Source organism: Pseudonaja textilis, chromosome 8, assembly GCF_049901715.1.
Source record: "Pseudonaja textilis isolate UNSWEBS1 chromosome 8, rPseTex1.2, whole genome shotgun sequence".
NCBI lineage: Eukaryota > Metazoa > Chordata > Lepidosauria > Squamata > Elapidae > Pseudonaja > Pseudonaja textilis.
In genome coordinates this window covers 40,675,505-40,702,021 of record NC_141997.1, presented here as the reverse complement: position 1 = coordinate 40,702,021, position 26,517 = coordinate 40,675,505, and the positions used below count along the sequence as shown (strand labels likewise).

The 26,517-nt window shown below is 45.1% G+C and overlaps 1 protein-coding gene across 3 annotated transcripts in view; it reads right to left on the bottom strand.

Annotated features, from left to right (window-relative positions):
* The window catches only part of TBC1D4 (TBC1 domain family member 4), a 107,159-nt gene that overhangs the window by 54,362 nt on the left and 26,280 nt on the right, over nt 1-26,517 (bottom strand). For all 3 annotated transcript variants that reach the window (XM_087938018.1, XM_087938017.1, XM_026705308.2), the window contains exons 2-3: nt 4,173-4,763; nt 2,627-2,716 (exon numbers count right to left, since the gene is read on the bottom strand). In XM_087938018.1, coding sequence (XP_087794144.1) covers nt 2,627-2,716; nt 4,173-4,505 — 423 coding nt within the window. In that variant the 5' untranslated portion in view covers nt 4,506-4,763. The remainder of the gene's footprint in view (nt 1-2,626; nt 2,717-4,172; nt 4,764-26,517) is intronic.

The window sequence follows — 26,517 nt, the reverse complement described above, 5'->3', positions numbered from 1 at the left end:
CCACGGAGAGTTGCCCATGGTGCATTGGCCATGGCACGTTGGCCATGGAGAGTTGACCATGGAGAGTAGGCTATGGAGAGTTGGCCATGGTGAGTTGGCCGCAGCAAGTTGGCTGTGATAATTTGCCCCATTCCCACTGGAGAGTAATCCAATTTAAGAAATTAATTCCATTCTTAAAAGGAAGGCCACCTCTTGCCTTAACTCCAGACATATTTTGGGAGCGGTCCTCACCACAGAAAGGATGTAGCTTGGGAAAATCGTGCCTGGCAGTCAATTACTTCTGAGGAGACCTGCCCAGTGTTTTCTTCCCTGACCTGGTCTAAAGGCTCTGGGGCTCAGCGTTAGCTGCTCAGTCGGTCCTTTGCTCAGATGGAGCTGTGAGATGCCAGAATAACACATATCCCTTTGTTTATTGTTCTCCAGGGAACAAGGAAGCATAGAAGGGCCCTTTCATGGGCCATGTGCTGCTTTTCATGTTTACATTGCCTGTCAACTTGCACAGACTTTACAAATGAACCTTCCTGTTTAAAAATCAAACCAGCGCAGTGCCCTTCCCCCACCCGAAACCCGTTTCAAGTTGTGCTGCTATTTCAGTCCAAAAAAACCAGAAGAGAGTAAGTAGTTGGATGCACACGTATTTCAGGAACCCTAACTCTGGCCACAAAGAACTCTAGCAGAAAACAGAATTGAAGAATAATTTTAAGTTTCCTCTTCTGTCGAGGTGAGCAGAATCATCCAATGTTTTGAAGCATCTTTCTTGCGATTTCTCCCTCAGTATAAAATGAAAATAGAAGGTACATGAAGGAGGGTGCTGACTTATTTAACCACTGGCCAACTTATTTAACAGTTGGCCCAGACGAGCTAAGGAGACTCATACTGTGGAAACTCAACCTTCTTCTGTGTTACCACCTTCCAGAATTGGTTCATTACAAATCCCATCCTTCTGGCTAGAATGAATTGTGGGGTTGAGCTGGAAGCCCTGAGAGCCATAACTAAGCAGATCTAAAGAAAACCAGACTGGAGAAGACCAGGGGTGGGATTCAAATTTCTTAACAATCGGTTCTGTGGGCGTGGCCTAATTTGTGGGTGTGGCTTGGTGGCCATGTGACTGGGTGGGCATGGGTTGCTGATTGGGCATGGCTTGGTGGTCATGTGACTGGGTGGGTGTGGCTTGCATGTAAATATTATAAATATGTATGTAAATATTTAATTTTTTTTTAATTAAAAAGAGCAACTTTAACCCAAAATCAGGCAAAGCAGGCAGGCAGATTAAGTTGCTCGCAGAATCACAGATTCACTCAGAGATCTACCATTCTGCAATCTGCTATCTGAGTCTGCACTGAAAAATAGAAGCTTCAGTCCTAAGGAAGTTTCAGCTCTGCTTTTAGATTAGCTAGAAAGCAAAAAATCCAATGATTTCCTGCTTTCTAGCTAATCTAAATCTCTCAGCACAGCTGACGGTGGGGGGAGGAAGGAAAAATAGCAACTTACCAAAGGCAGGCAAGTGTGATGGCGTGCATGCCAGGTATGGAATGAGGGGGTGGGGAGGGGCCAGCTAGTGGTGCGATTTGCTAGTTCTCTGAACTGCGCAGAATCGTAACAACCGGTTCTATAGAACTGGTCTGGCCAGGTAGAATCCCAGCCCTGGGATTTCCTCATGAAAGAGGAGGAGCTTCATGACTGGAGACTTTAAAGAAGAAATTGGACTGCCATTTGTCAGAAATGGTGTAGGGTCTCCTGCTTGGGTGGGGGGTTGGACTAGATGACCTACGAGGTCCCTTCCAACTCTGTTAATCTGTTTGCTGGCTTAGGAAGAAGTCTTTGGTGTTTGGCCTCTGTCATGCTTAGGAAATCAAGATTTGGTTCGCCGAACTGGCCATAAATTTAGCTACTGGTTCGGTACCAGATCGCCTGAATTGAGGCAAATCGGTAGCAGCCCACCCCTTGTTGTAGTGTCCCGGAGTTATGTGATCCTCTTTTGCAACCTTCTGACAAGCAAAGTCTGGGGAGGGGAAACCAAATTCACTTAACGACCGGGTTACTAACCTAAGAACTGCAATGATTCACATAACAACTGTGGCCAGAATGGTTGTGAAATGGACCAACGTTCACTTTAACACATGTTTTGCTTAGCAACAGAAAGGTTGGGTTCACTTGTTGGTCGTTGTCGGGGTATGCTATGCTGTGCTTCTATAAGAATCTGAACTACTAACAGCCAAAGCAAATTGGCGGTAGATAAGAACCAACGGAATTCAAGATGGGCTGGCCTTAGATCTCTGTGAAGGGACTTGAGACTGATGACGTGCTTGACTCCTCCCTCAGGCTCAGCCTGGTCCTCTCCTGCAGCCGCAGTTGTGAACACAACCTTCATCTTGGTGATCATCTAGAAGGCACCATTCCCAAATACCAAATGTGTCCCCTGCTCACCCCCCAAAATTGGGTTTCATAAAAAGCTACATTTGCCAGCGTAAGCCAAATCCCACAGCTAAAAAAAGAAAACTGTGTGTGTTGGGGGATCTAAGGTCATCTAGCTTCCTTCACAATCACTAGGCCTTAAAAATGTAGGCCATTCAAAAACCTGTCCAGCCTTGTTTCTCCAAGCTGGGATTCCAATTGTCCTTCTTACCTGAGAACACGAGGAGATGTCTTTGAAGTTCTTCTCCAACACAACTGATTTGGAGTCTGGACTGATGAGGTTAATTTCAAATCGACCAACCTTGGAAGAGAGAGAAAAAAAACATGTCAAAGCAGGAGGTGATGCAGAATATCTCAGGGGGGAAAAAAGCTGCTCTGAAACCTGTGGGGCCAGCACCAAAATATTTCCTCACATAGTTTATCAAAGGCACGTAAAAGGGAAGCTTCCCAAACTGATGTTCTTCCAAGAATGAGTCAGAGATGCTGCCAAGGAGCTGCTTGACTAACCCTCTAAAAAAAAAAATGAAAAAGTCTTGCAGAGACATTCTCCAGCCCTTGGCTTCGGTTTCACAGATCAGGAGCTACGCCGAGATCTTCCACACTGCGGTCCGTTTTTTCTCTTAACTCCCACCTTAGTATTTATTGCTGGGAAAAGTAACTGGTACCAACTTCTGCCCTCCACCAAAATACAAAATGGCAGTGGTGGGATTCAAATAATTTAACCACCGGTTGTCTGCCCCAATGACCGGCCGGGTAGGCGTGGCTGGGTGGTCATGTGACTGGGTGGGCGTGGCCAACTTGATGTCACTCACATCGAGGGGTGCATTGCCTCCTGACCTTGCCTGACCGCTTGCCTCGCTTCTTGGCTGCTTGCTGGGTGGGGAGGAAGGCAATTCAGCTGGTTCGCCAAACTCTACAAAAAAAAATAGCCACTGGTTCGACTGAACCAGTGCGAACCGGCTGAATCCCACCACTGCAAAATGGTCCACCAACTAGGTTTCCAAATGTTTGTTGCTTTGGGCCTCTCCACAGAGCATAAGAGCCCTTTTACTTAATTCCTTACATGTTCAGGGCAACTGTAACACCTTCTGTTGACCACTGATCAGAGATGGAGACCTGCCAAGCCTGGGCTATAAAAACATATCCAACTCTTTTCTCTCCCTCTTTCCCTCCCTCCTTCTCTCCCCCTCTCTGCATCACTCACCCTCTTTTGTTCTCTCCCCCTTTCTCTTTCTCTCTTTGCATTCTTGTGTTTACCTCACAACAACGCAATTTCACCCTATCATGGAGGTCTGAACAGTCAAAACAATTTGCTTCTAGCAAATCTCTTCCTTTCTTCTCTTTCCATCTTTACCCTTCAACACCCCAGAAGATACAAACGCCTCAGGCATTTATGTAGTAATACCTCTTATTTTGACTCTCAAATATCTCAATCCCATAGGCAGACCTGGCTGCAGTCATTAAGAAATTTGAAGGGGCAAAATTAAAACTCTTTAAAAAGAACCCAAATGAAAATTGTGGTTAGTCAAAAGTGCTCACAGCCGCCAGGTTTTCCACGAAAGCCCACTATGTCCTTCCAAATGGCACCCACCAGCTCACAACTACTGAAACATCAAAGCACTTATAGCTGTATATCCAATGGCTATAATCCATTTCAACCAAATGGACATCACATTATGTTGTGCAAGAGCAGTCAATCGTCAAGACCAAAGTAGGCCCAATAGGACGGTCCATCCCCACATCAGAAATGTCCGTACCTGAAACAACATTGTCCTGTTTTTTTCAGAGTCGGAGGGCTGGACGTGGCTCGGGGCGCTGGCATGGCGCCTTCGGGATAAAGGCTTGGAGTTATTCTCCTGAGCTCTCCTTTGCAGGCTGGCAGCGCTGCTGCAGCGAGAACGAAATTCCAGCTGCTCCTCCACTCCCGAGTCCTCCAGGATCCGCTCAGGGAAAGAGGTCCGGCAGCTGGCCAAACTGGCCAGGTTGGTCTGGCTCCCCACGATGAACATCCCCGGGGTGCCTCCGCTGGAACCCTCCATCTCCTGAAATGGACTGTCCAAAGGGGAAGAGGGGCCATCTTCCCATGTCATGAGGTCTGTACTGGACTCGGTGCTGCAGTGCTCGCTCAGCAGTTTCAGGCGCTGACGTTCGTGGAGGTGGAACTTCTCAATGCAGTCGTCAATGAGGGAGGAGGGGGCCTTTTTGTGGGCCACCGTCACCTTCCCACAATACAGAACCTCAAATTTTTGGGAGTTGTAGAAGGCATCTTCATTTTCTTTATTGGGCTTGACATCTTCTTTGAGGGCCGCTTTGGAAGCCTGTCTTATACTACTGATGACATCTGGAACCTTAAAAAGAAAGCAAACGGAACAGAGAGAGAATGACATAATGAAGGATGCTAAAAATGCAAGGGACAAACCCAAAGAAGGAGAGAGACAATTCCCATATCTGTGCTACAACAACGCCCAGAAATAATTTGTGATTTCTATGCCTAGTTTAATGGAAGGAAGGGCTGAGAATAAGATGATAGTTGTGTTCTGATATCTCAGGAGTTGCCACAGAGAAGAGGGAGTCAAGCTATTCTCCGAAATAACAGAAGTCAGGTCAAGAAGCAATGGATCAGAGGTGGTATTCAGCAGGTTTTGACTAGTACTGGAGAATCGGTAGCGGGAATTTTGAGTAGTTTGGAGAACTGGCAAATACCACCTCTGACTGGCTTCGCCCCCATCTATTCTCTGCCACCCAAAGCCCTGCTGATCATCTGGGTCTTCTTTTATTGCCCTGGACAGGAGAACAGAGCTGGAAAGCAGGTTAGTGGGGTGGGGTGGAAATGGGATTTTGCAGTAACCTTCCCCCGGGAGTGGGGAGGGAATGGGGAGTTTACAGTATCCTTCCCCTGTCATGCCCACCAAGCCACGCCCACAGAACTGGTAGTAAAAAAAACTGAATCCCACCACTGCAGTAGATGGAAACTAATCAAAGAGAGAACCAATCTTGAAATGAGGATAAATTTCCTGACAGCTAGGACAATTAATCAGTAGAACAACTTGCCTCCAGAAATTGTGAATATTCTAACACTGGAAGTCTTTAAGGAGAGATTGGATAAACCTTTATCTGAAATGCTATAGGGTTTTCTGCTTGAGCACAGGGATGGACTAGAAGATCTCCAAGGTCCCTTCCAATTCCGTTATTCTGTTCTGTTTTTCTGAACTCAAAAGTGTGTGGAGAAAACAGGGCACTTCTCAGCTCAAGATACTGTTAAACAGCACTATCTTCTCTGACAGAACCACAGCACTGGATTCTTTCCTCCTTAATAGATTATATTTGGCTTTTCCCAAGATTCCTTTCTCCTTAAAACATTGCATTTGGCTTTCCTCCCTGCCTCTCTATAGGCGTAGAAAACTCTAAGGACACTAGAGGAACAATGGAAAACAAGCCTAATAATGAAGATTAAAGATTCCAAACTCTTGGTATTAATTACAGATTTATCAGGAAAGCCCAAGCTATGAAGTAATGTATTCAATTAGCAAAGATCTACAACACTGTAAGGAAAACTTTGCATTTCTATATTTTATTTATTTTATTTTTATTTGTCAATTGCTTACAAGATAATAGGTATAAGTAAAAACATAGTTATGAATAAATGAAATGGGTACATATAAGAAAAATAAAAGAAACAATAGGACAGGGGCAGTAGGCACGTTGGTGCGCTTATGAACACTCCCTACAGACCTCTTAGGAAAGGGGTGAGGTCAATAGTAGACAGACTAACATTCATGTTTTGGGGGTTTGGGGAAAAAAAACCACAGAGTCAGGTAGAGTATTCCAGACATTGTATGTATTACATGTATGGCAAATGAATGTGTGAAGCTTCTGCTTCGGTCGAATGTCAAAACCCAGAGGCAGACGTTTGTTTGAATACCACTGAAACGCCATTTCCTGTTACCAAAAGAACCCAAAACAAACCCTGAAAAAAGCAGATAGGAGAAAAACTGTCCTGTGGTCTATCCTTCCAGTCACGCCAGATCAGCATTGCAAACATGCGACACTGGCTTTTTAATACACAAAGGAGAGAGGGAGGGCTTAAAACTTGGAGGCTCTTCAAGGGACAAGATTGTGCAAGGCAAAACTCTCCCTTGCCGTCTCAACAAGAACACAAGGGAGTGGAAAAATAAGTGAAAGCTTTCTGGTCTTGGAGTTGATTTGTTTTGAACACGACAACAGCAACCAGCAGAAAAATCTTTCCAGATATCGTTAGATCTGAGAGCCAACGTCGTAAATATTTGTAAATATTTCATCTGAAGTTGTACCCGTTTGGGAACAAAAAGATACCAAAAATGTAATTATGTAAAGTCTATGCAAAGTTGACAGCTTTGTTGTAACTCAACTCTACTTCTAAAGAGCGCGCGTGCGTGTGTGTGTATGTGTGTATTACAAACTATTCTAAAAATACAAGTTCCAGGTGTAATTGTAAAAGAAGAAAAAGACATCCTGCGATCTCCGGAACTTAAAATTATATTTATTGTACTTACTAAGCTTTCGTCAGCCTCTGCTGACATAGTCAGAGTAGTAAGCTAGAATACTCCTTGGAAGGGCCTATCATGCGTGGAAGGGCTAAATTGATTAATGATACATAAAGGCAGAGATCTCTGTAATGGTAGCTTAATACTCTGATGATATCAGCAGAGGCTGACGAAAACTTAGTAAATAACAATAAATATAATTTTAAGTTCTGGAGATCGCAGGGTGGCTGCTGCTTCTTTTACATATGTGTGTGTATATGTGTGTGTGTGTGTATATATGTATGTACGTGTGTGTGTGTGTGTGTGTAATTTGTCCAAATAAGAACCTGAAAGGGCCATGTAACTAATTACACTGATTTTATCTCTTCACCATCCATCCTGAGTCATGGTGGAATGCAGCATTGCAGGCAAATTCTCGATCTTTACTTGTACGGACCTTTATCGTCCCATCTGATCACCGCGGAAGTGCGGATTGCCGCTCCTCAGCTGTGTTACTCCCCCAAAGTAACATAGCAGGTAAGGATTTTTTGCACTGCTGTTCACGCACGTGCAGCTCGCGTCAGGTGCGTGTGCAAAGCACGCGTGCGTGCGATCAACGAACTGGTTGTTATACCGGCAGCATCGCACCCCTGCCCCACAGACTATGCATGCTATGCTTCGAAATTACAACATCTGGATCAGTTTTCAGAAAGCAGCCAGAGGCTCAAGTGTGACGGAAGAGCAAGTGCAATTAAAAAAACAAACAAACACCACATATACTTCCTGCCCTGCAAGCACACGGACAGACACCGAGGATGGACGCTCTTTATCAGTTCCAGACTGTGCATCTGTCTTCCTCCTTGCACAACTGCTCAATTTGCACAATTGCAGGAGGATTTCAATGGGCAGGTTTTGCTCCTTTGAATGCAACAGCTGCTGAAAGCACAGCAGAGATATAAAGATGTTATGTATATACGGCGGTCTGTGGGCAAGCACGTCTATAGCATTTCTCTTGAACGGTTGAAAATCCAATAAAGAATGGCTTTATTCGAAAAGGTTAATAGATCTCATCATGCTTCCATTTGGGAAGCACTTTTGGGTTCCGGGCTTGTGATGGAAAAAAGTGAAACTTTCATTTGGGTTTTGCCAATTGGATAGATTGGTTGCTGCAGAAATGATGTGGATATAAAAGTAAAAAGCTGACGTTGTAATGTTGCTGGTTTCTATTGTGCTAAAGAGAATCGACACCTTTTTTTTCCCTCCTTTTCCTCAATCTATCTCACATTTTCTCTTCCCTTCCCTTTTTCCTTTCCCTCTTTTCTCATTGTTTTTATTTTCCTTTGTATTTTATATTCTGATAACCTAATAAAATTTGTAAAACCAACAGAGACCAAAACATAAACAAGCTATGTGAAATATTTAAAAACCCAGCAATAGAAGATTACGTCCCCCAGAGGCGATCTGGGTCTGCCACAACGGGTTCTTCAGCACTAAAAAATGAACAATAAACCAATGAAACACCTTTCCCTCAGAAGTTGTGGGAGCTTCATCACTTGAGACTGCTGCCATTTGTCAGAAATGGTATGTAGGTTCTCCTGCTTGGGTGGAGGGTTGGACTAGATGACCTATAAGGTCCCTTCCAACTCTGATTATCTGTTATCTGTTAAGTTGTAAACATTCACACACAAATATACAGAGAGAGAGAGAGGGAGGGAGGGAGAGAGGAAAAAGGAAGGAAGGAAGGAAGGAAGGAAGGAAGGAAGGAAGGAAGGAAGGAAGGAAGAAAGAAAGAAAGAAAGAAAGAAAGAAAGAAAGAAAGAAAGAAAGAAAGAAAGAAAGAAAGAAAGAAAGAGCAATTCTTGAAAAAAGCAAGAGTCAAATTATTTTTCTGGAGGGAAAAAAAACTCTATTACCTGTTAAGGCTGTTTCAGCTTTTGATAATTTTTACTTTTACAAATAGGTAAATAGGTAATAGATTTGCAATTTTTCAGAGCCCTGAAGGTGCCCTTGCAAGCTGACACAAGATACAGCGATATCCAATGGGAAAAGGGTCTGCTCCATTTGGGAATCTACCAGAAGGAGGCAGGTGGGCCTTCAATGCAAACTGGAGATTGTTCCATTCACAGCAGGTTAACTTAGGACAGAAGGCCGCAATCCGAGAATCAAATTATTTTCCTGGGCCCCCAGGAACCATCTCTGACCAGACTGGCTGAAAACCTGGACAAGGAACTCTCAAATGTTATACTGTACATCAATGTACAGTATAACATTTGAGAATTGAAAGAAATCTTCAAAATTACTTCCCCAAACTTAAAAAGTCTAAAAAAAACTCTGGACTCTCTTACTGTGCGCTATGGCCTCACTCACCTTCATTCCAAGACACTTGAAAAATCTTAAACATGACTCCTGGGTATCCAGGATTATGGGATAGAGAGACAATTTGCTCTGCCCCTCAAATGCCTGCATTAGGTAGATGCTTCTTTCTGCGTCCCGGGAGAAAACCTGAGCTCTGGCAAACTTCTGCCACTCCTGGGTCCAATGAAAAAGTAATCGATGACGGTGTTCTGGGTAGATGATCCCTTAAGTTGGAGAGGTTCTACATCCTCTCAAGTCTATTGTGACCTCTCTACCTTCCAACACGCAGCCTGAAAGTTCTTTCTCGTTCCACTTACGGGGAACGTGATATCTTGCTAGATAATGCTCTCCGCATTTGTTGGACAGAAGCAAACTTGTGCCCGCTCAAAAGTTACTTCAACTACAGGCAGTCCTTGACTTATAACCACGATTGAGTCCAAACATTAGGTTGTTAAGTGAGACATTTGTTAAGTGAGTTGGCTGGTATCCACTGGCTGGATACTATAAAGCAAGGGTCGCCAACCTTTTGGACCTCAGGGACCACCAAACTCATAATTTTAAATCCCGCAGATCAGAGACCCTGGGAAAATCCCCCCCAAAAGTCTGCAGGAAAATTCCCCACCCCATTTTCCTACCGATCAATCGTTGCAGGATACCGTCTCCAGCTCCGTTCTCAGGGGGAGAGAGAGACTTTTGGCTTCATGCAAGGAAAGCAGCAGAAGTCTTTCTTTCTCTCTCCCAAACTCTGCCAGAAACGAGTCTTTCTGAGACTTGTCACATTGGTGCAGCCTCTTGGAGCAAGATGCCTTGCAGGGTCCCAAAGACTCATTTCTGGTGGAGTTTGGGAGAGAGAGAAAGACTTTTGCTGCTTTCCTTGCGTGCAGCCAAAAGCAGAAGACGAAAGAAGCGGAAAGAAGCAGCCCGGTGGCCAGGAAAGGCAATGTGGGGCACATGGGGTGCATTCCCCCCCTCTGCCCTTTCCCCCCTCCCTTCACTACCTTGTGTTGTTCTCAATGCAAGTGAAGCAAGCCGTGTGTTCCCACGGGCTATGTGGGCGGCACAGCCTTGTTTTCCCGTGCAGCCTGGATTAATTGCTTTGGGGGTGCCATTTCTCTGCGGACCACCAAAATTTTCTTGCAGACACCAGTGGTCCCGGACCCATTGTTTGCCGACCACTGCTATAAAGTATGGGTGCCATCACATGACATTCCGCGATGTTTTTCCCCTTTGTGAAGCTAGGGTGGACGGGGCCTATGCGTGATGCATCCGATCCGTGGGCCGCCATTATAGACACCCCTGCTATAAAGGATGACACCAGGACGACCAGGGTCGATCTGAAGGATATGGTGCAAAATAGTGAGGCATGGAGACTGTTGATCCATAGACTGGCAGAAGGTAAGACACAACTGAGTGGCCATGGACGACTACAAGGCAACCTGAGTTCATCTCTAAGCAAACCATTTAAATTATGGCCATAATGATGAGCCACAGTGGCGCAGTGGTTAGAGTGCAGTACCTGTAGGCTACTTCTGCTGCCTCTCGGCTGCCTGAAATTTGGCAGTTCAAATCTCACCAGGCTCAAGGTTGACTCAGCCTTCATCCTTCCGAGGTGGGTAAAATGAGGGCCCAGATTATTGGGGGGCAATAGGCTGACTCTGTAAACTGCTTAGAGAGGGCTGTTAATATAAGTCTAAGTACTATTGCTATAATGATCACCGATGATTGTCCTCTGCATTAGCAGAGTCCTTTGCTCGCGAATGCTTGCTACTTGCTTTGAGGAATTCCAACACCTTCATTAGGCCAAATAAACCTACATCCACAGTGTCTTCCAACATGATATGCCTCTTTTCTGGACTGGATGAAAGCAATGTGGCAGTTCCAATCCAACACGTAATTCCACTCCACAGACATCCCAATCCAACACTTCATGGCTAATGCTCGCTACATTTTAATGAGAAGCTTCAAGAAAGCATTTCCTTCTCGAAGGGTACAGATGACAGGGAAGAATGATGGCGGCGAATAGTTATCTTTTCTTAACATTTAGATTACATAAGAGGAATGGTGTGCTGGAGAAATAAAGCAGAGGTTCATTCTGGGAAGAAGGCAGTAAAATCCTAGACAAGATGTATAAAGATATGACAACAAGGACCTGAAGACACCCAATTGAAGTATTTCTGATGGCAACCACACCCTGACCTGTGACATTGGGAGTGGGATGAAAATGACAGATATCTTCCAACTAATCAACCAGTCTTGGACCAGAAGATTGAGTGAGGTACCATCACCAACTAGAGCATCATACAGTGTACTTTGAACTGATGAACATGGATGATGGACCAGAAAAAATTATGCTTGGCATGGTTGATGTGAGGAAAAAAACAGCGGGTGGATGAATGATGTCAAAGAAATCTCATTGGTAGAGTTCTTCTTTTGCTATATCCATCATTGGACATTGGCGATCATGTTGGCGACCCTATTTTTATTAACAGCCACACGAAAAAGTGCTTTGAGTTTTGTCCAAACCAGTCCCTTAGATTTTGAAGCCATGATCTTCTGCCTGAACCTCATTTGCCTTCAATCTTTCCCTGGAAGATGAAGTGAAGTATGCTTTATTTTTCCCAGAGTGTCACATCACATGTCCGAAATATTCTAACTTTCACTTTGATATGGTTTTGATGATTTCCCTTGGCTTTCCCAGGAGGCTTATCACCTCCTCATTTCTAGTTTTGTCAACCCAACTTATATCTAACAACCGCCTGTAAATCCACATTTCAAATGCTTCTAGTCTCTTCAAGTGACTTTCTGTCAATTCTGGTAGAGTACAACTTACGTTATTCAAGTCAGATTTGAATAGCAAACAATGGTATGCACAACCATCGCGAGTTGATCCAATTTGATTGCCTATGCATTTAAATTGCCGTATGCAGCATTATGCTTTTGTGTAACACTCAATTAATTTGATGGGGCTTACCGATTGGTTTGAAAAGTGGTTGATCGGGGAGCTGAGCAAATATGCCAGGTGATATGTATGAGATAGTAACCATTTGTGAAACTAGATCTCAGGATCTTGCAAAACAACCTTGAATTGTTTGAACAAGAACACAAATACCTAAGCTAGGCAGGTGTTTTTCCACTACAAAATTTTTGGCAAAGCAGGACCTGTACCTTCCATATTTTGCTGCCTTAAGATAAAACATCAGATAATTAGCTGCACCAACTTTTGCTTTATTTTTAATTCCATTTTTTGAAAAACGCAATGCTCCCTGACAGATGCTGTGCTTACAAAATTACAGATGTGTATGAAGTCCAGACTGCTGTCAAAAGCTCTTCGCTTTTTAAAGCTATTCCTGATAAGCACTGCTATTTGGACACAGGCTTAGAAAGGAATGCAGATTGCAACCTCTACAGAACTTCGATGAACTCAAATGCCAAATTTAAAAAATACTGTATAATCTTACCCCACTAACGAGTTAACATAAGGCAAATAAAGTCCTTGAGTTCTTGGAGGTTCAAGTACACTGAAGAAAAGCGAGGGCTTTCATTTTTACTTCGCCAAAGCACTAGAAAGCAAGAAAAGAAACAATGAATGGAAATGGGCGTTGGTAGAAGTTACCGTGAATGCTCTTTCTATCTATGCTGCGCGAGAGCCCAGGATGGGTTGACTCCTTCCTAAGACGTCATAGCTGAGTCTGTACTAAGATATAAAAGCCAGCCCCCAGGAGAGACCCCAGCTTTGGCGAAGACACTTGACAGACTGAAAGATGCCTCTGAAAGCCCAAAATAAATACAGAAATATGTCTTACCCTCTCTGGACGAATCAAGGGAGGGGCTGGGCTCTCTCGCAGCATAGATAGAAAGGGCGTTCACGGTAACTTCTACCAATGCCCATTCTCCTCCATGCTGCATCGAGAGCCCAGGATGGGACATACCAAAGCTTGCATGTCCACGGGTGGGTCCTCGTCTGGCTCATCACACCAACTGTGGAACCACTCGTTGAAGCACCCATCTGCTGAAGACTGCAGTTGCTGAGGCAAAAGCATCCAGATGGTAATGTCTGATGAAAGGAGATTGGGATGTCCACGTGGCCGCACGACAAATCTCCTCCAAGGATGCTTGGGTCGCCCAGGCAGCAGAAGTGGCCGCGCTTCTGGTAGAGTGCGCCGTCAGACCTCAGGGAACCGGAAGGGCCGCAGCTTTATAGGCCTGATCCATGCAAGACCTGACCCACCTGCTAATAGTAGGAGAAGAGGCCTTGTGCCCCAAGTGAGAAGGGAAAAGGGAAGCAAACATGGCTTCCGACTTCCTGAAGGAGAAAGTCCGCTTAATGTATATTCTAAGAGCCCTTCTTACGTCTAGCGTGTGCCACTGCCACTCTAAGTCATGGTGCAGGAAAGGACAGAAGTCAGGCAAAACAATGTCCTGGGACCTGTGAAACCAGCTGTTAACCTTCGGAATAAATGAGGGGCCCAGATGAAGAACAATCCTATCATCGTGAAAGGAACAAAGGTCCTGTCTGATGGAAAGAGCAGCAAGCTCGGAAACCCTCCTGGCAGAATTGATGGCAACAAGGAACACTACCTTCAGAGTCAGGAAACGGAGAGACACTGTTCTAAGCGGTTCAAAGGGGGGCTTTGTAAGGGCATTAAGGACCAAATGAAGGTCCCAGGAAGGATACCTGTGAACCACTGGTGGGTGCAGGTTGGAAGCCCCTTTCAAAAACCTCCTGACTGAAGTGTGATGGGATAAGGAAGGAAGTGAACCCCATGAAGGACTGAGGAGAGGGCCGCAACCTGCCTGCGTAAGGTGTTGGGGGCCAAACCTTTCTCCAGCCCATGCTGAAGGAAGCTAAGAACTTCTGCAACTGGGCTGAAGCAGGAGAAAGACCTTCCCTGAGGCACCATCGGGAAAAAGTCTTCCAGGTGGCATCATAGATGCGCCTTGTAGAAGGTTTGCGAGAAGCCAGGATAGTGAGGATGACCCCTTCTGGAAGATCAGCCTCCTCTAGCCTCTGCTGCTCAAGTGCCACACAGTCAGCGTGAACCATTGGGGCTCTGGGTGGAGCAGGGCCCCCTGGTGAAGGGAGATTAGATGGGCTGGGATCCTCCAAGGAGAAGCCACTGATATGTTGACCAGGTCTGCAAACCAGGGCCTCCTTGGCCAATAGGAGGAGGAGTTCCGCACATTCCTCCAACCTCTTCCGAATTACTGCCAGAATGATGGGAAGCGGGGGAAAGGCGTAGAGGAGACCCTTGGGCCATCTGCACTGAAGAGCATTGGTCCCCTCCACTCCCTGGCAAGGAAACCTGGTGAAGAATCTGGTGACTTGGGCGTTTTGAGGAGTGGAGAAAAAATCCACCTCCGGTGTTCCGAATCTGAGGGAAAGATCCCTGAACAGAGATGGAGGAATGGACCATTCTGCCTGGTCGACAAGGCTCCTGCTGAGCCAGTCGGCCTGGGAGTTGTCGACCCTGGAGATGTGGTCCACCAAGATCGATAACAGGTGTTTCTCTGCCCATAACCCCAGCCCTAGAGCCTCTCTCATGAGGGCTTTGGACCTCGTCCCCCCTTGCCAGCTGACATGAGCCTTTGCGGCCATTTTGTCCATAAGGACTAGAACATGAGAGCCAGTCACTGATTGCCTGAAATGCTTGAGAGCCAGAAAAATAGCTCTGAGCTCTAGCCAATTTATGGGAAGGGTCTGTTCCGATCTGGACCAAATGCCCTGAGCTATCTGGCCCTGCATATGGGAACCCCAACCCAGGAGGCTGGCATCGGTGGTTATCTAGGTCCTTGAACAGGAGTGCCCTCCAGATAGATGGGGAATGCCACCAATTGAGAGATCTCCGGATTTGTGGCGGGAGTGAGACCTTGATGGATGAGTGGCTAGTTCCTGCTCGTTGGTAGGGAAGCAGGAACTACTGGAGGGCTCGGGAGTGGAGTCGAGCCCACGGGATGATGCCAATACAGGAAACCATCTTCCCCAGAAGTTTGGACAGCAGCGACAGGGGGACAATTTGATGTTGCTGGATCTGGCTGATGATCTCTGCAAGGCTCTTTCCACGAGCTGGGGACAGGAAAACCTGGCACGACATGGTATCGATGACTGCTCCCAAGCGTTGCAATTTGGTTGTAGGAGAGAGCTGGCTCTTTTTGGTGTTGATGGAAAATCCGTAGCTCTGGAGACATGACAGGGTAATTTGCAGATCCCGATGGGCCACAAGGATGGAAGAGGAAAGAATCAAAATGTCGTCAAAGTAGCATTGGATCCTCACTGGAATAGAATGCAGAGATGCCACCAATGCTGCCAGAACCTTTGTGAAGACCCTTGGAGCCGATGAAAGGCCGAAGGGAAGTGCTCAATACTGGTAATGGGTATTCTGATAACAGAAATGGAGAAACTGGCGATGATGAGGCCAAATTGGGATGTGGAGGTGAGATCAATGGAAGAGAGGAGGTTGCCCTCCCGAACGCTCTCTAAAATAGAATGCAGAGTCTGCATTTTAAATTGCCTGTATTTTACAAATTGGTTGAGAAATTTTAGATCAAGGATGGCTCGCCACCCCTGAGGCTTTGGGAACGATGAAAAGGTGAGAGCAAAGCCCACGTCCCCGTTGAGACGGGGGAACAGGTTGAATAGCCCTGATTTCAAGAAGGTGCTGAATGGCCTGATTCATGAGGGCTTGCCTGGAAATGTCCCGAGACACAGGACAGATAAAAAAAAAATTGGGGGTGTGAGTCCAATCCTCTTCCTCTAAAAGATTTTGGTCAAAAAAATCTCATCCTCTTCACACTCTGAATGAGAGGAGTAACTGAGTTCGGATGGTGAAGGCCCTTCCTTCCTCATCAACCTCCTCCCATTCTGGTAGAGAAGAATGGACCCTGAGGTGCCGAGGCCTGTGTAAATCAGGATGATGAGGCAAGGAACTTATAGATTGAGAAGGGAGAAGGGCCTGAACCCTTTCCAGGGGTTGAAGAATTTGCTTGAAGCCTTCAGCCAATCCCTGCCTAATGGCTGATGAGACTACATCTTGGATATCCCTTGGTCTATGCTCAAAGGTAGAGGCAAAAGGCAGAAGGCCCGCTGCTGTGGGAGTGAAGGTGGCTTCAGGCCCAGATTGAGGAGAGGTTCGAGGCCTGGAGGGAGGGGGAGGAGTATAGGGCACAGAAGCCTGTTGGAAATAAGGCCTAGATCTGCTTAAATCCTGAGGATCTGACTGTACAGCAAGAGCCTCAGGAGACCAGGATGGAGGATGGAAAGGCTCATAGATAACTTCTCCTCCCCAGGGAGGGCTTGGCTGGGGCCCACGAGTATCACCTGAAACATGCTGTAGTTGCACTCCCTTCTGTTGAATAGTTCTGTTGAACTGCCTCTCTAGAGCTGCATGCCTGCGCTTCTCTGCCCTCAATTCAGCCTGAGTTGCCTTCTTAGGGGCTAGAGCCTTAGCTTTGATTTTAGCAGCCACCTCCCTCTGGACTGATTGGGTGCGTTGCCTACGTCTTTTTCTCCTACTGGGCTTAAGAGACTGTTCCACTGGGGGGAGGGGGAAGCTCTGCCAGAGCCTTATCTTGCTCCATTTGTAAAATAAAGGCTCTTGTGTTGGAAAGAAGCTGAAATTTTTCTATTAAGCCACTTAGGGTATAAATGGCCCCCGGGCTTACAAAATGGCCACTCAGCTCCTGGTGGAAGGCTTGAATCCAAGATGGCCGCTGACTAGAGGAAAACAGGCTCCAAGATTGAAGAATCGCTCCTTAGGCTATAAAGAGCCCCGAGCGAAGTCAGCAAGGGAAAAACACAGCAACCAGCTACACGATCAGCTGGCTTGAGCTCTTATCAGTTTGCCGATCGTGTTTACGATCCCTCCAAACTGCAGGCATGGGGGAGGTCTGCAGACGCTGCCCAGCTTGCCTGCACAGAGCTCTGTAAAGCTGCTCCCAACTTGCAGGAGAGAGAGAGAAAGAGAGCCCTGCTCTCCTGGAAGAGCAGCTGCCCAGATCCCTGGGAGCTGCTTGAAGAGAGGAAAAAAGTACTGAAGATCCCTGGTGATTGCTATCTAACAGAACACTTTCAGAGACACAGCTACTGACTGAAAGGAGCCGAGTCAAAAGCTGGGGTCTCTCCCGGGGGCTGGCTTTTGTATCTTAGTACAGACTCAGCTATGACGTCATAGGAAGGAGTCAACCCATCCTGGGCTCTCGATGCAGCGTGGAGGAGAACTAATCAAGGAGAGAAGCAACCTAGAACTAAGGAGAAATTTCCCAACAGTGAGAATTAATCAGTGGGATGACTTGCCTTCAGAAGTTGTGGATGCTCCAACATTGGAAGTTTTTTAAGAAGAGGTTGAACAGCTGTTTGTGCGCAGTGGTATAGGACAGTGACGGCAAACCTTTTTGTTGTTGTGTGCCAAAAGCGAGCGCATGTGCCGGCACCCACAATGCAATGCAGCCCGCCCTTCTGCGCATGTGTGTGCAACACCCTCTCTGCCCCCTCTGCCCCCGTGTGTGCATGAATGTGCCTCCCAGTTGATTTTCAGCCTGTTTGAGGCTGTTTTCGCCCTCCTGGAGGCTCAAGGGAAGCCTCTGCAGCCTCAGGAGGCTGAAAACAGGCCCGTTTTGGCACTTCCGGTCTTTCTGGAAGACCCATTTTTCGGCCTCCCGAGGCTGCAGAGGCTTCCCCCGAGCCTCCAGGAGGGCGAAAACAGCCTCAAACAGGCCGAAAATAATTTGGGAGGTGCACGCATGCACAGTGCAGGCATGTTTGGCTGGGGCTCGCGTACCCTCACAAATGGCTCTGCATGCCACCTGTGGCATGAGTGCCATAGGTTCACCATCATGGGCATAGGGTCTCCCTGCTGGAGCAGGCAGTTGGGCTAGAAGACTGCCAAGATCCCTCCTAACTCTGTTATTCTGTTCTGTTAACCTATGAAATCTAAAAGGAATTCCTGCCTGCCCAGACCTGCTGGTGTCCATCAAGTTCAGAGACCAGAAATGTAATACTCTGAACAGAATCAAGCCATGCCGATTAACTTTGCATATGTTCAAGGCTTTCGTCAATGAAAACGGCAGCTCTTCTTTTAACCAACCCATTAAACGGGTTTACCATCAACACCTCAAGATGAGTGCTTTGTTAAAATGCTGAAGTGTAAATCAACTGCTAAAAATGTATTTCCAAACATTTTCGAGGAAAACCTAGTCGTTATTTCTTTTTTCCTCTTTTCTCCTACATGACTGGCAATGCCTGAAGACCTCCGTTGGGTTTTGCACGGCAATCACCACAATTTAACCTGAACGAACTGGAGACAGTCCTAGCTCTGGTGAAGGTGTTTTGGTCTTTGTGACTCCTTCAAGACTAAAATGTAAGTCTTGATACAATAAATTGTCCATGGAAGCTCCTACTTTGAATATGCAAAAGCATCAACAAGCCCACTTTGAGGAAGTTCTCTTCTGCCCATCCTCCCCTCCCGTGGCTTTTTATGTTTCACTTCCCATTATGCTGAATCCCAGGCACTCTGGTGTGTACTTTGTGGCCTTTGGCTTCGTTTTGGACGATCTCCAAATTGCAAACCATGTTAAAACAAACAAGAGCGTCCGTTTTTACTTATTCAACAAGCCATAGGTCAGTGGTACATGGATAGGTAGCAATAACAACAACACTTAGACTTATATAGCACTTACAGTGCTTTACAGCTCCCTCTAAGCAGTTTACAGACTATGGCCCCCAACCAGGGGTGGGATTCTACCAGTTTGCACCTATTCACTAGAACCGGTTGTTAACATTCTGAGCAGTCCGGAGAACCGCTTGTTAGAAGAAATTACTGGCCTAATCCTGTAAGGAAGGCAGGAAGGAAACATTCTGGTGTTGCTTACAGAAACTGCCTCTCCGTTATCCCTTATTACATTCTTGGCAGGACTAGACTTCCTGTCTCTGGAACTTCTCTGAAGTCTTTTCCCTCTCCTTTGCTGGTACTTTGCTTGTGTGGAGGGACCATTCAAAGTTACAATGGCACTGAAAAAAGTGACTTATGACCATTTTTCACACTTACGACTGTTGCAGCATCCCCACAGTCGTGAGAGGCCAGGCGAGGAGATGCGTGCCTCGATGTGAATGATACTGAGTTGGCCACACCCAGCCAATAACATGACTACCAAGCCATGTCCACCACCTAAGCCACCCCCACAGACCCAGCTGTTAAAAATTTGAATCCAATCCCTGTCCCCAACAATCTGGGAGTCCTCATTTTTCCCACCTTGGAAAGACGGAACACCGAATCAACCTTGAGCCTGGTAGGATTCGAACTGCCAAATTGCAGGCAGCCAGCAGTCAGCAGAAGTAGCCTGCAGTACTGCATTCTATCCACTGCACCACCATGGCCCTTGGTTGGATGGTTGGCTGATGAACCCAAATTGTTTTTTTTTTCAATGATAGAGGCATTCAGCAACAATGTGCATTTAGGTTCTGTATACTGCATAACACTATTTCCAATCCAGAAATGGTCCAAAGATTTGAAATGCTTAAGCAACAGAGCAATCTTTGAAGGAAGATTGTTGGCTGTTTCTGATGGGTGGCTGTTTCCAGTTTATTTCAAGCCCAGAGTTAGCAATACTGCACTTAGACTGTTTACAGCCCTCTCTAAGCAGTTTACAGAGTCAGCATATTGCCCCTCAACAATCTGGGCCCTCATTTTACCCACCTCTGAAGGATAGAAGGCTGAGTCAACCTTGAACCGGTCGGAATCAAACTCCTGGAGTGAGCAGTGACTTAGCCTGCAGTACCGCTTTCTAACCACTGTGCCACAATGGCTCTAATTCAGCCACTGCCCGCAGTTCAATTCTGACTGGTGCAAGATTGACTCAGCCTTCTGTCCTTCCGAGGTCAGTAAAATGAAGGGTCAGATTGTTGGGGACAATAGGCTGATTCTGTAAACTGCTTAGAGAGGGCTGTAAATAACTATACATAGGTTTATTTATTTCACAGCCTTCATTGCCGGAGGTGGTTTGCCTAAGTCCCCAGCATTACCCATTTTAGGAATGAGGGCTTGGCATGTTCCACTCAAGGACTGTAAGAACTTGTCTGGAGCACGTTCTAATAAAAGTGATTTTTATCTCTGACCTTGAAGGACCAGCTGGTCTGATTTCTAACTTGCCCAGAGGCACAAAGAGGTACGTGTAGTAAAATCCTCTGTTAATGGTTAATATAGGAATGTGGGCTATTTCTAATGCCAAAAGGAGCCCTTTTTCTAAAATTATTATTTCAGAGGGAGGGGTTTAACCCAAGAGAGAAGCTAACAGACCTTCATTAGCAAGTTCTGAAAGGCAAATATAAATCAGATCGGGGTTAGGAGCTAAATAAATCTGGAATGCTCTTCCTAAACAAGAAATGGGTTGGTTGTATTAAAAAAAAAAATCACAAACAAGAGAAGGAATAGCATGGACGCACACAAACACAAATATACCCATTCCTCCCCATGGCTCTTCAATCCCACTTCACAAACTCCAGCAGGAAGTTTCTTTCCATACTTAACTGGACTAAAAATAAAGCAGCTTACAATTAACCCCGTGGATCCCAGAAACTGAGCATGTACACCAGAGGTGGTGTTCAGCAGGTTCTGATCAGTTCTGGAGAACCGGTAGCGGACATTTTGAGTAGCTTGGACAACCGGCAAATGCCACCTCTGACTGGCCCCGCCCCCATCTCTTCTCTGCCTCCCATTGAGTCCCAGCTGATCAGCTAGGTCTTCTTTTGTTGCCCTGCACAGGAGAACGGAGCTGGAAAGCAGGTTAGTGGGGATTTTGCAGTAACCTTCCATTGCCACGCCCACCAAGCCACGCCCACCAAGCCATGCCCACAGAACCGGTAGTAAAAAAAATTGAATCCCACCACTGCAGTGGATGGAAACTAATCAAAGAGAGAACCAATCTTGAAATGAGGATAAATTTCCTGACAGTTAGGACAATTAATCAATAGAACAACTTGTTTTGAACGTTCTAACACTGGAAGTCTTCCTTCCTTCCTTCCTTCCTTCCTTCCTTCCTTCCTTTCTTTCTTGAATCCCCCCTCTGATGTACAGATTGTCCTCAACTTACGACCACAATTAAGCCCCAGGTTTTTGCTGCTAAGGGAGGCATTTGTTAAGCGGACCTTTGCCCCATTTTACAACTGCTCTTGCCATAGTTGTTAAGGGGAATCGTTGCAGTTGTTCAGTCCATTTAACATGGTCGTTAAGCGAATCTGGGTCTGCTTTGTTTCCCCCGTTGCCTTTGTTTATCAGAAGGTCGCAAAAGGGGATCGCATGATCCTGGGACCCTGCAAACCGTCATAAGTATGAGCCAGTGGTCAAGCATCTGAAATCACTTGACGTTGGGGATGCTGCAATGGTCATAAATGTGAAAAATGGCCAGAGGTCACTTTTTCAGTGCTACTGTAATTTTGAATGGTCGCTAAATGAATATCAGACATGCAGCACATTTCCTCGATCCAAACATAGACTGAACTCACAAGCTTGGATAACCCTGTCTTGCCCTAGCTACGGTTTGTTGAATGAACCCAAAATCCAGGCTCATGCATCGTATGAAGCCTTTAACCAGCCACCAGAGTGATTTCACCTACTACGACAATTAGTCAAAAGTAAGCAAGTCACTATGGCACAGGGCCACATCAACATGGTGCTTCCCCCTGTCTTTGAAAAGCTTTTGAGGAGGTAACCAGCCCTTTTACTGAAGTATAGAAAGTTTAGCACCCAGCCCTCTCCTGGAAGAATGAAATATTTCGAGAAATATTAAAAAGGCAGAATATTATATTTCCCTAAAGGAGAAGCATGCGCTTGGAAAACAGCCCCCACTTTTCTTTCTTTTTTCTTTTTAAATTTTAAAGAAATCTTTATTGAAAGTCAAAATATTAAAGTTTACAAAAATTCAAAAGATTAAAAAAATTTACAAAAATTTCTATAATAGAAGATGTGTCAATATCTTTCAACATCATTTTCTTGACGGTACAATAAATACAATACATACAATTAATGCTAGACAATTATTCATAGTGTTGGTAATACTAATTCACAGTGCCTTAATATTAATATAAAGTGATTCATGTATATAGGTCATTGGTTCAAAACAGGAAAAATATAATATTAACGCTAAGTACAGATATATATCTAAAAAGAGAAAAATCAGAGATAAATCTATATAATTATAGTCTATGTACTGTGCTCTCTATTCCATAGCCAAAAGAGTAGATGTGTTATATATTTTTCAGTATTCAATATAAATATAACGACATAAATATTATAAATTAAATATGAATATTTACATAGATCTCCATTTTCTGCAAGTTTCTCAATTTCAACAGCTTCTTGTTGGTCCTACCTATATACCAATATGCCAATTTTATTTCCTCTTTTAATCTATAGTTTTCATGTTTTACTGTCTACCCATTGATACCAAATGTTCCAAATTGAGTAATATTCTGAGTCTTCTTTAACATTTAATTTCATTGTGAGCCCCCACTATTCTTAAGAGCCCCAGAAGGACTAGACCAGCCTATCTACAAGAAAAGGCCTTCAGCCTCAGGGTGATGGAGTTACCCTCACTCAAGATCCAAACCAGGACAAAGCCATTAAGACACAATAGGAATTGCCCACAGAACACAAGCCTCTTCATTACATTATCACCCTCCAAGTTTCAACCAAACCTGGGAGCTCAGACAACCTCAGCTACGACCCCCTGCATAGCCCCAGCAACCAACAGAATACATGCTCTTGCCACAGGAACAGGAAGCTCATGGGCAAGGCCCAAGAGAGGGTATAAATAACCCTCCCTCTCCACTCCATGTGGTCAGCTGCACCAGGACCACGTTCTTGGTGGTTCTGCTTCATTACACCATCTTTCCAATCAGCCTCCGTATTTCCAGGGTCTTTCTCCCCACTTGGAACTGAACCAGATGGATATTTCTTCCAAACAGAAGATACGACAATGCTAAAGGGCTTTTGGAGATTCCCATGGGTTAAGCATCAGAATAGTCATATATATCTTTTGGATAAACAGTTAGCTTTTGGATTTCTGCATGAGCGTGCATGGAAGCAGCTACTCATCAGATGCCCTGAGTGTATCTGGGATGGGAAGGAAATGTATCAGAAGAATCACTCCTAGGTGAGTCAGGAGCAAGAATGTATATGAGAATTATTTGTAATACGCATGTTTATTTCACAAAGCACTGCAAAAAAAAAAAAAAAAAAAGACAACAGCACAACATTTATCTGCGGAGTGCCTAAAGCTTGTACTTTTGGCTTGTGATACATGTGATGCAATACATTTGGCACACTCTCTTTCATGTTCCATTTCTTTCCCCCTGGATTTTTGTTCTTTGCGATGCTTGATTTTGGAGGAAAGAAGACTAAGAGACCCAGCAAAAGAACTGAAGAATTGAAGAAGCTTCTTGGGCAAGAAGGGAAACATCTTCCAGGAAAAATCCAAGAAAGTCCAGTTGCCTTTTGAATACTGCTGTCCTGTGCCCCCAGTCCTTCTTTTCTCTAGACTAGCCAAACCCAAATCTGTTCTGACCCAAATCCTTTTCCAATAAAACAAGCAATCACCAAAGGGAACAGAAACCTTTTAATGAGTCTTACGAACCCCTGATTAAAAGGTTGCTGCAAACTAATTAACTTTGATAAGCACAAACCTCACCAAAACTGTGCGAGACTGCCAAGAATCACAGATAAAAAAATATTTCACAACACAAGAGTCTTCAAATACCAACTTAAGATACTGTAATGTCCACGAGGCTGAGTTTCAAAATGTCTTTTCTTCCTGCAAAGAATGTTCGCTCCACAGCTGGCTTTTATCTTCTTGAAGTAGGGCCCATTACCTTGCAGCCTTACTCCCGAGTCGCCCGTGCTGTTGCAGCTGCTCTTTCCTGCGAGCAATCCTTCACGCACGTGCACTTGGCACAGCCTCCTTGGGAACCTCCTCATCACTGCTGCCAGCCCCCACAATCTCTGAAGGCAGCAGTCCATTCCCTAATGGTCCTGGCCCCTCATCTGAGTCCTTGCTCTCCTCAGCTGTCCGCACCTGCTGCAGGCTAACCACAACAAAAATCCTCCAACCGTTCTTCATATGTTTTAGCCTCCAGGCCTTTAATCATCTTGCGTCTTCTTCTTTTGAGACTTTGGAAAAAGTGCAAAGAAGAGCAATGGATAATAAAACATAAGAACGGTTGGAGGATTTGGGTTTGGCTAGCCTAGAGAAAAAGATTAGGAGGGACATGATAGCAGGATTCCAGTATTTAATGCCAGTTCATGGACCCGAGGCTGGGGACTCCCGGACTCCCGGACTAGAAGACCTCCAAGGTTCCTTCCAACTGTGTTTTTTTGTTATTCAATTAAGTTGATAAGCTAAGGGGACTTCAATCTAGTTCTAGCTGGATGTGGAATCACCAAGGGACTCCAAAGCTTGTCTAGACCCTGATGCAAACAAGAAAGTCACCAACAAGCCACACCAGGGCAGAAGGCAATGCCCAGTCCCTTCCATGTTATGGCCAAAAGAAGGACAAGCATGATCATTAATTAACTGCCACATTAAAAGAAGCATGTTGATGAAACTTACATTTTTCTTATTTTTTTAAAGATAATTCTATTTTTTGTCCACCTGATTGCCTTCTTCAGCTGCTTTCGTGCCATTCTTAAATGTAACGTGTCACCCTAATGCAGGGGCCAGGTGAGCTGGTTTCCCACTGTGAGGCCCTAACTAGCCACGCAACACTGAGGCCTGTACAAAATGGCTGCCCGCCACGTGCTCTGGGCCTCGGATCAAAATGATGTTAAAAGCCCATCCTTTTGCAAACCATAAAACAAGAGTCTTCAAACTTGGCAAGTTTAAGACTCATGGATCCAACTCCTAGAATTCCTGAGCTAACATAACTGGAGGAGGAATTCTGGGAGTTGAAGTCCACAAATCATAAAGATGCCAAATTTGAAGACCCCTGCCAGAAAAAGTTAATAAATTATTCTTGGAAGTCAGCAAACAGCGAGTTAAACTCAGGGCGCATTCCTTGAAGACCAGAAAGTTCCTTCTCAACGGAAGTTGCAGAGTTTAATAAACCAACAGCATTTTGTAATGTTGTGGTTTACCCTCCTCCTTCATGAAGGCCGCAACCAGAAGACCTCGTCCTTACATAATAACAGAAAATATATATTTTATATCAGGCAGGAAATGCAGAAGAAAGGAAGGGAAAGGTGGTTCTACCATGTGTGTGTGTCCGTTTATTTGCACCTCCCAGAATAATTAATGTCCTTTTTCTGATCGTGCCCTAAAGTGGTACAGCTATTAAATCAACACTAGAAATCCTGGAAAAAAAAAAAATATTGGAAAACAAATCACGTTAAAACAAAAAAGACAACTTATGGTAAGGCTCACACTTTGTTAGTCAACCAATTAAATATGAGCCAGCAGAGTGCGGCGCAGCCAAAAAAGCCAATGTAATCCTAAATTGCATTAACAGAGGGATACAATCAAGATTAAGTGAGGTACTAATACCATCTATAAAGCCTTAGTAAGACCACACCTAGAATACTGCAGCCAGTTTGGGTCGCCATACTATAAAAAAAGATGTTGAGACTCTAGAAAGAGTGCAGAGAAAAGCAACCAGGATGATTAGGGGACTGGAGAATAAAACATATGAAGAATGGTTGCAGGAACTGGGCTTGGCTAGTCTAGTGAAGAGAAGAACCAAGGGAAACATGATAGCAGTCTTCCAATATTTGAGGGGCTGCCACAGAGAGGAGGAAGGGGTCAAGCTGTTTTCTAAAGCACCAGAAGGCCAGACAAGGAATAATGGATGGAAACTGAACAAGGAAAGATTCAACCTAGACATAAGGAGAAATTTTCTGACAGTGAGAGCAATCCACCAATGGAACAGACGTTGCCTTCAGAAGTTGCGGAGGTTTCATCAGTGGAAGCTTTCAAGAAGAGACTGGATTGCAATCTGGCAGAAATGGTACAGGGTCTGCTTGGGCGGAGAGTTGGACTAATCTGTAGTCAATCTGTACCTGTATCTGCCAAAAAGGAAGGCCACTGATACAAAACCCTAGCTCCCTGGTACATTAATTTGGGGAAGTAACCTATAGTTTGCAATTTCTCCCCACTTTTTGCCATATCTTATAAAACATCTGTACCCGTTGAAGGAAGTTGGCAGGGGGAAGGAGACAAACAGAATGTGAACGGAGGTTGTAGAGGTGAGAAGTAAGTCTGTTGGACC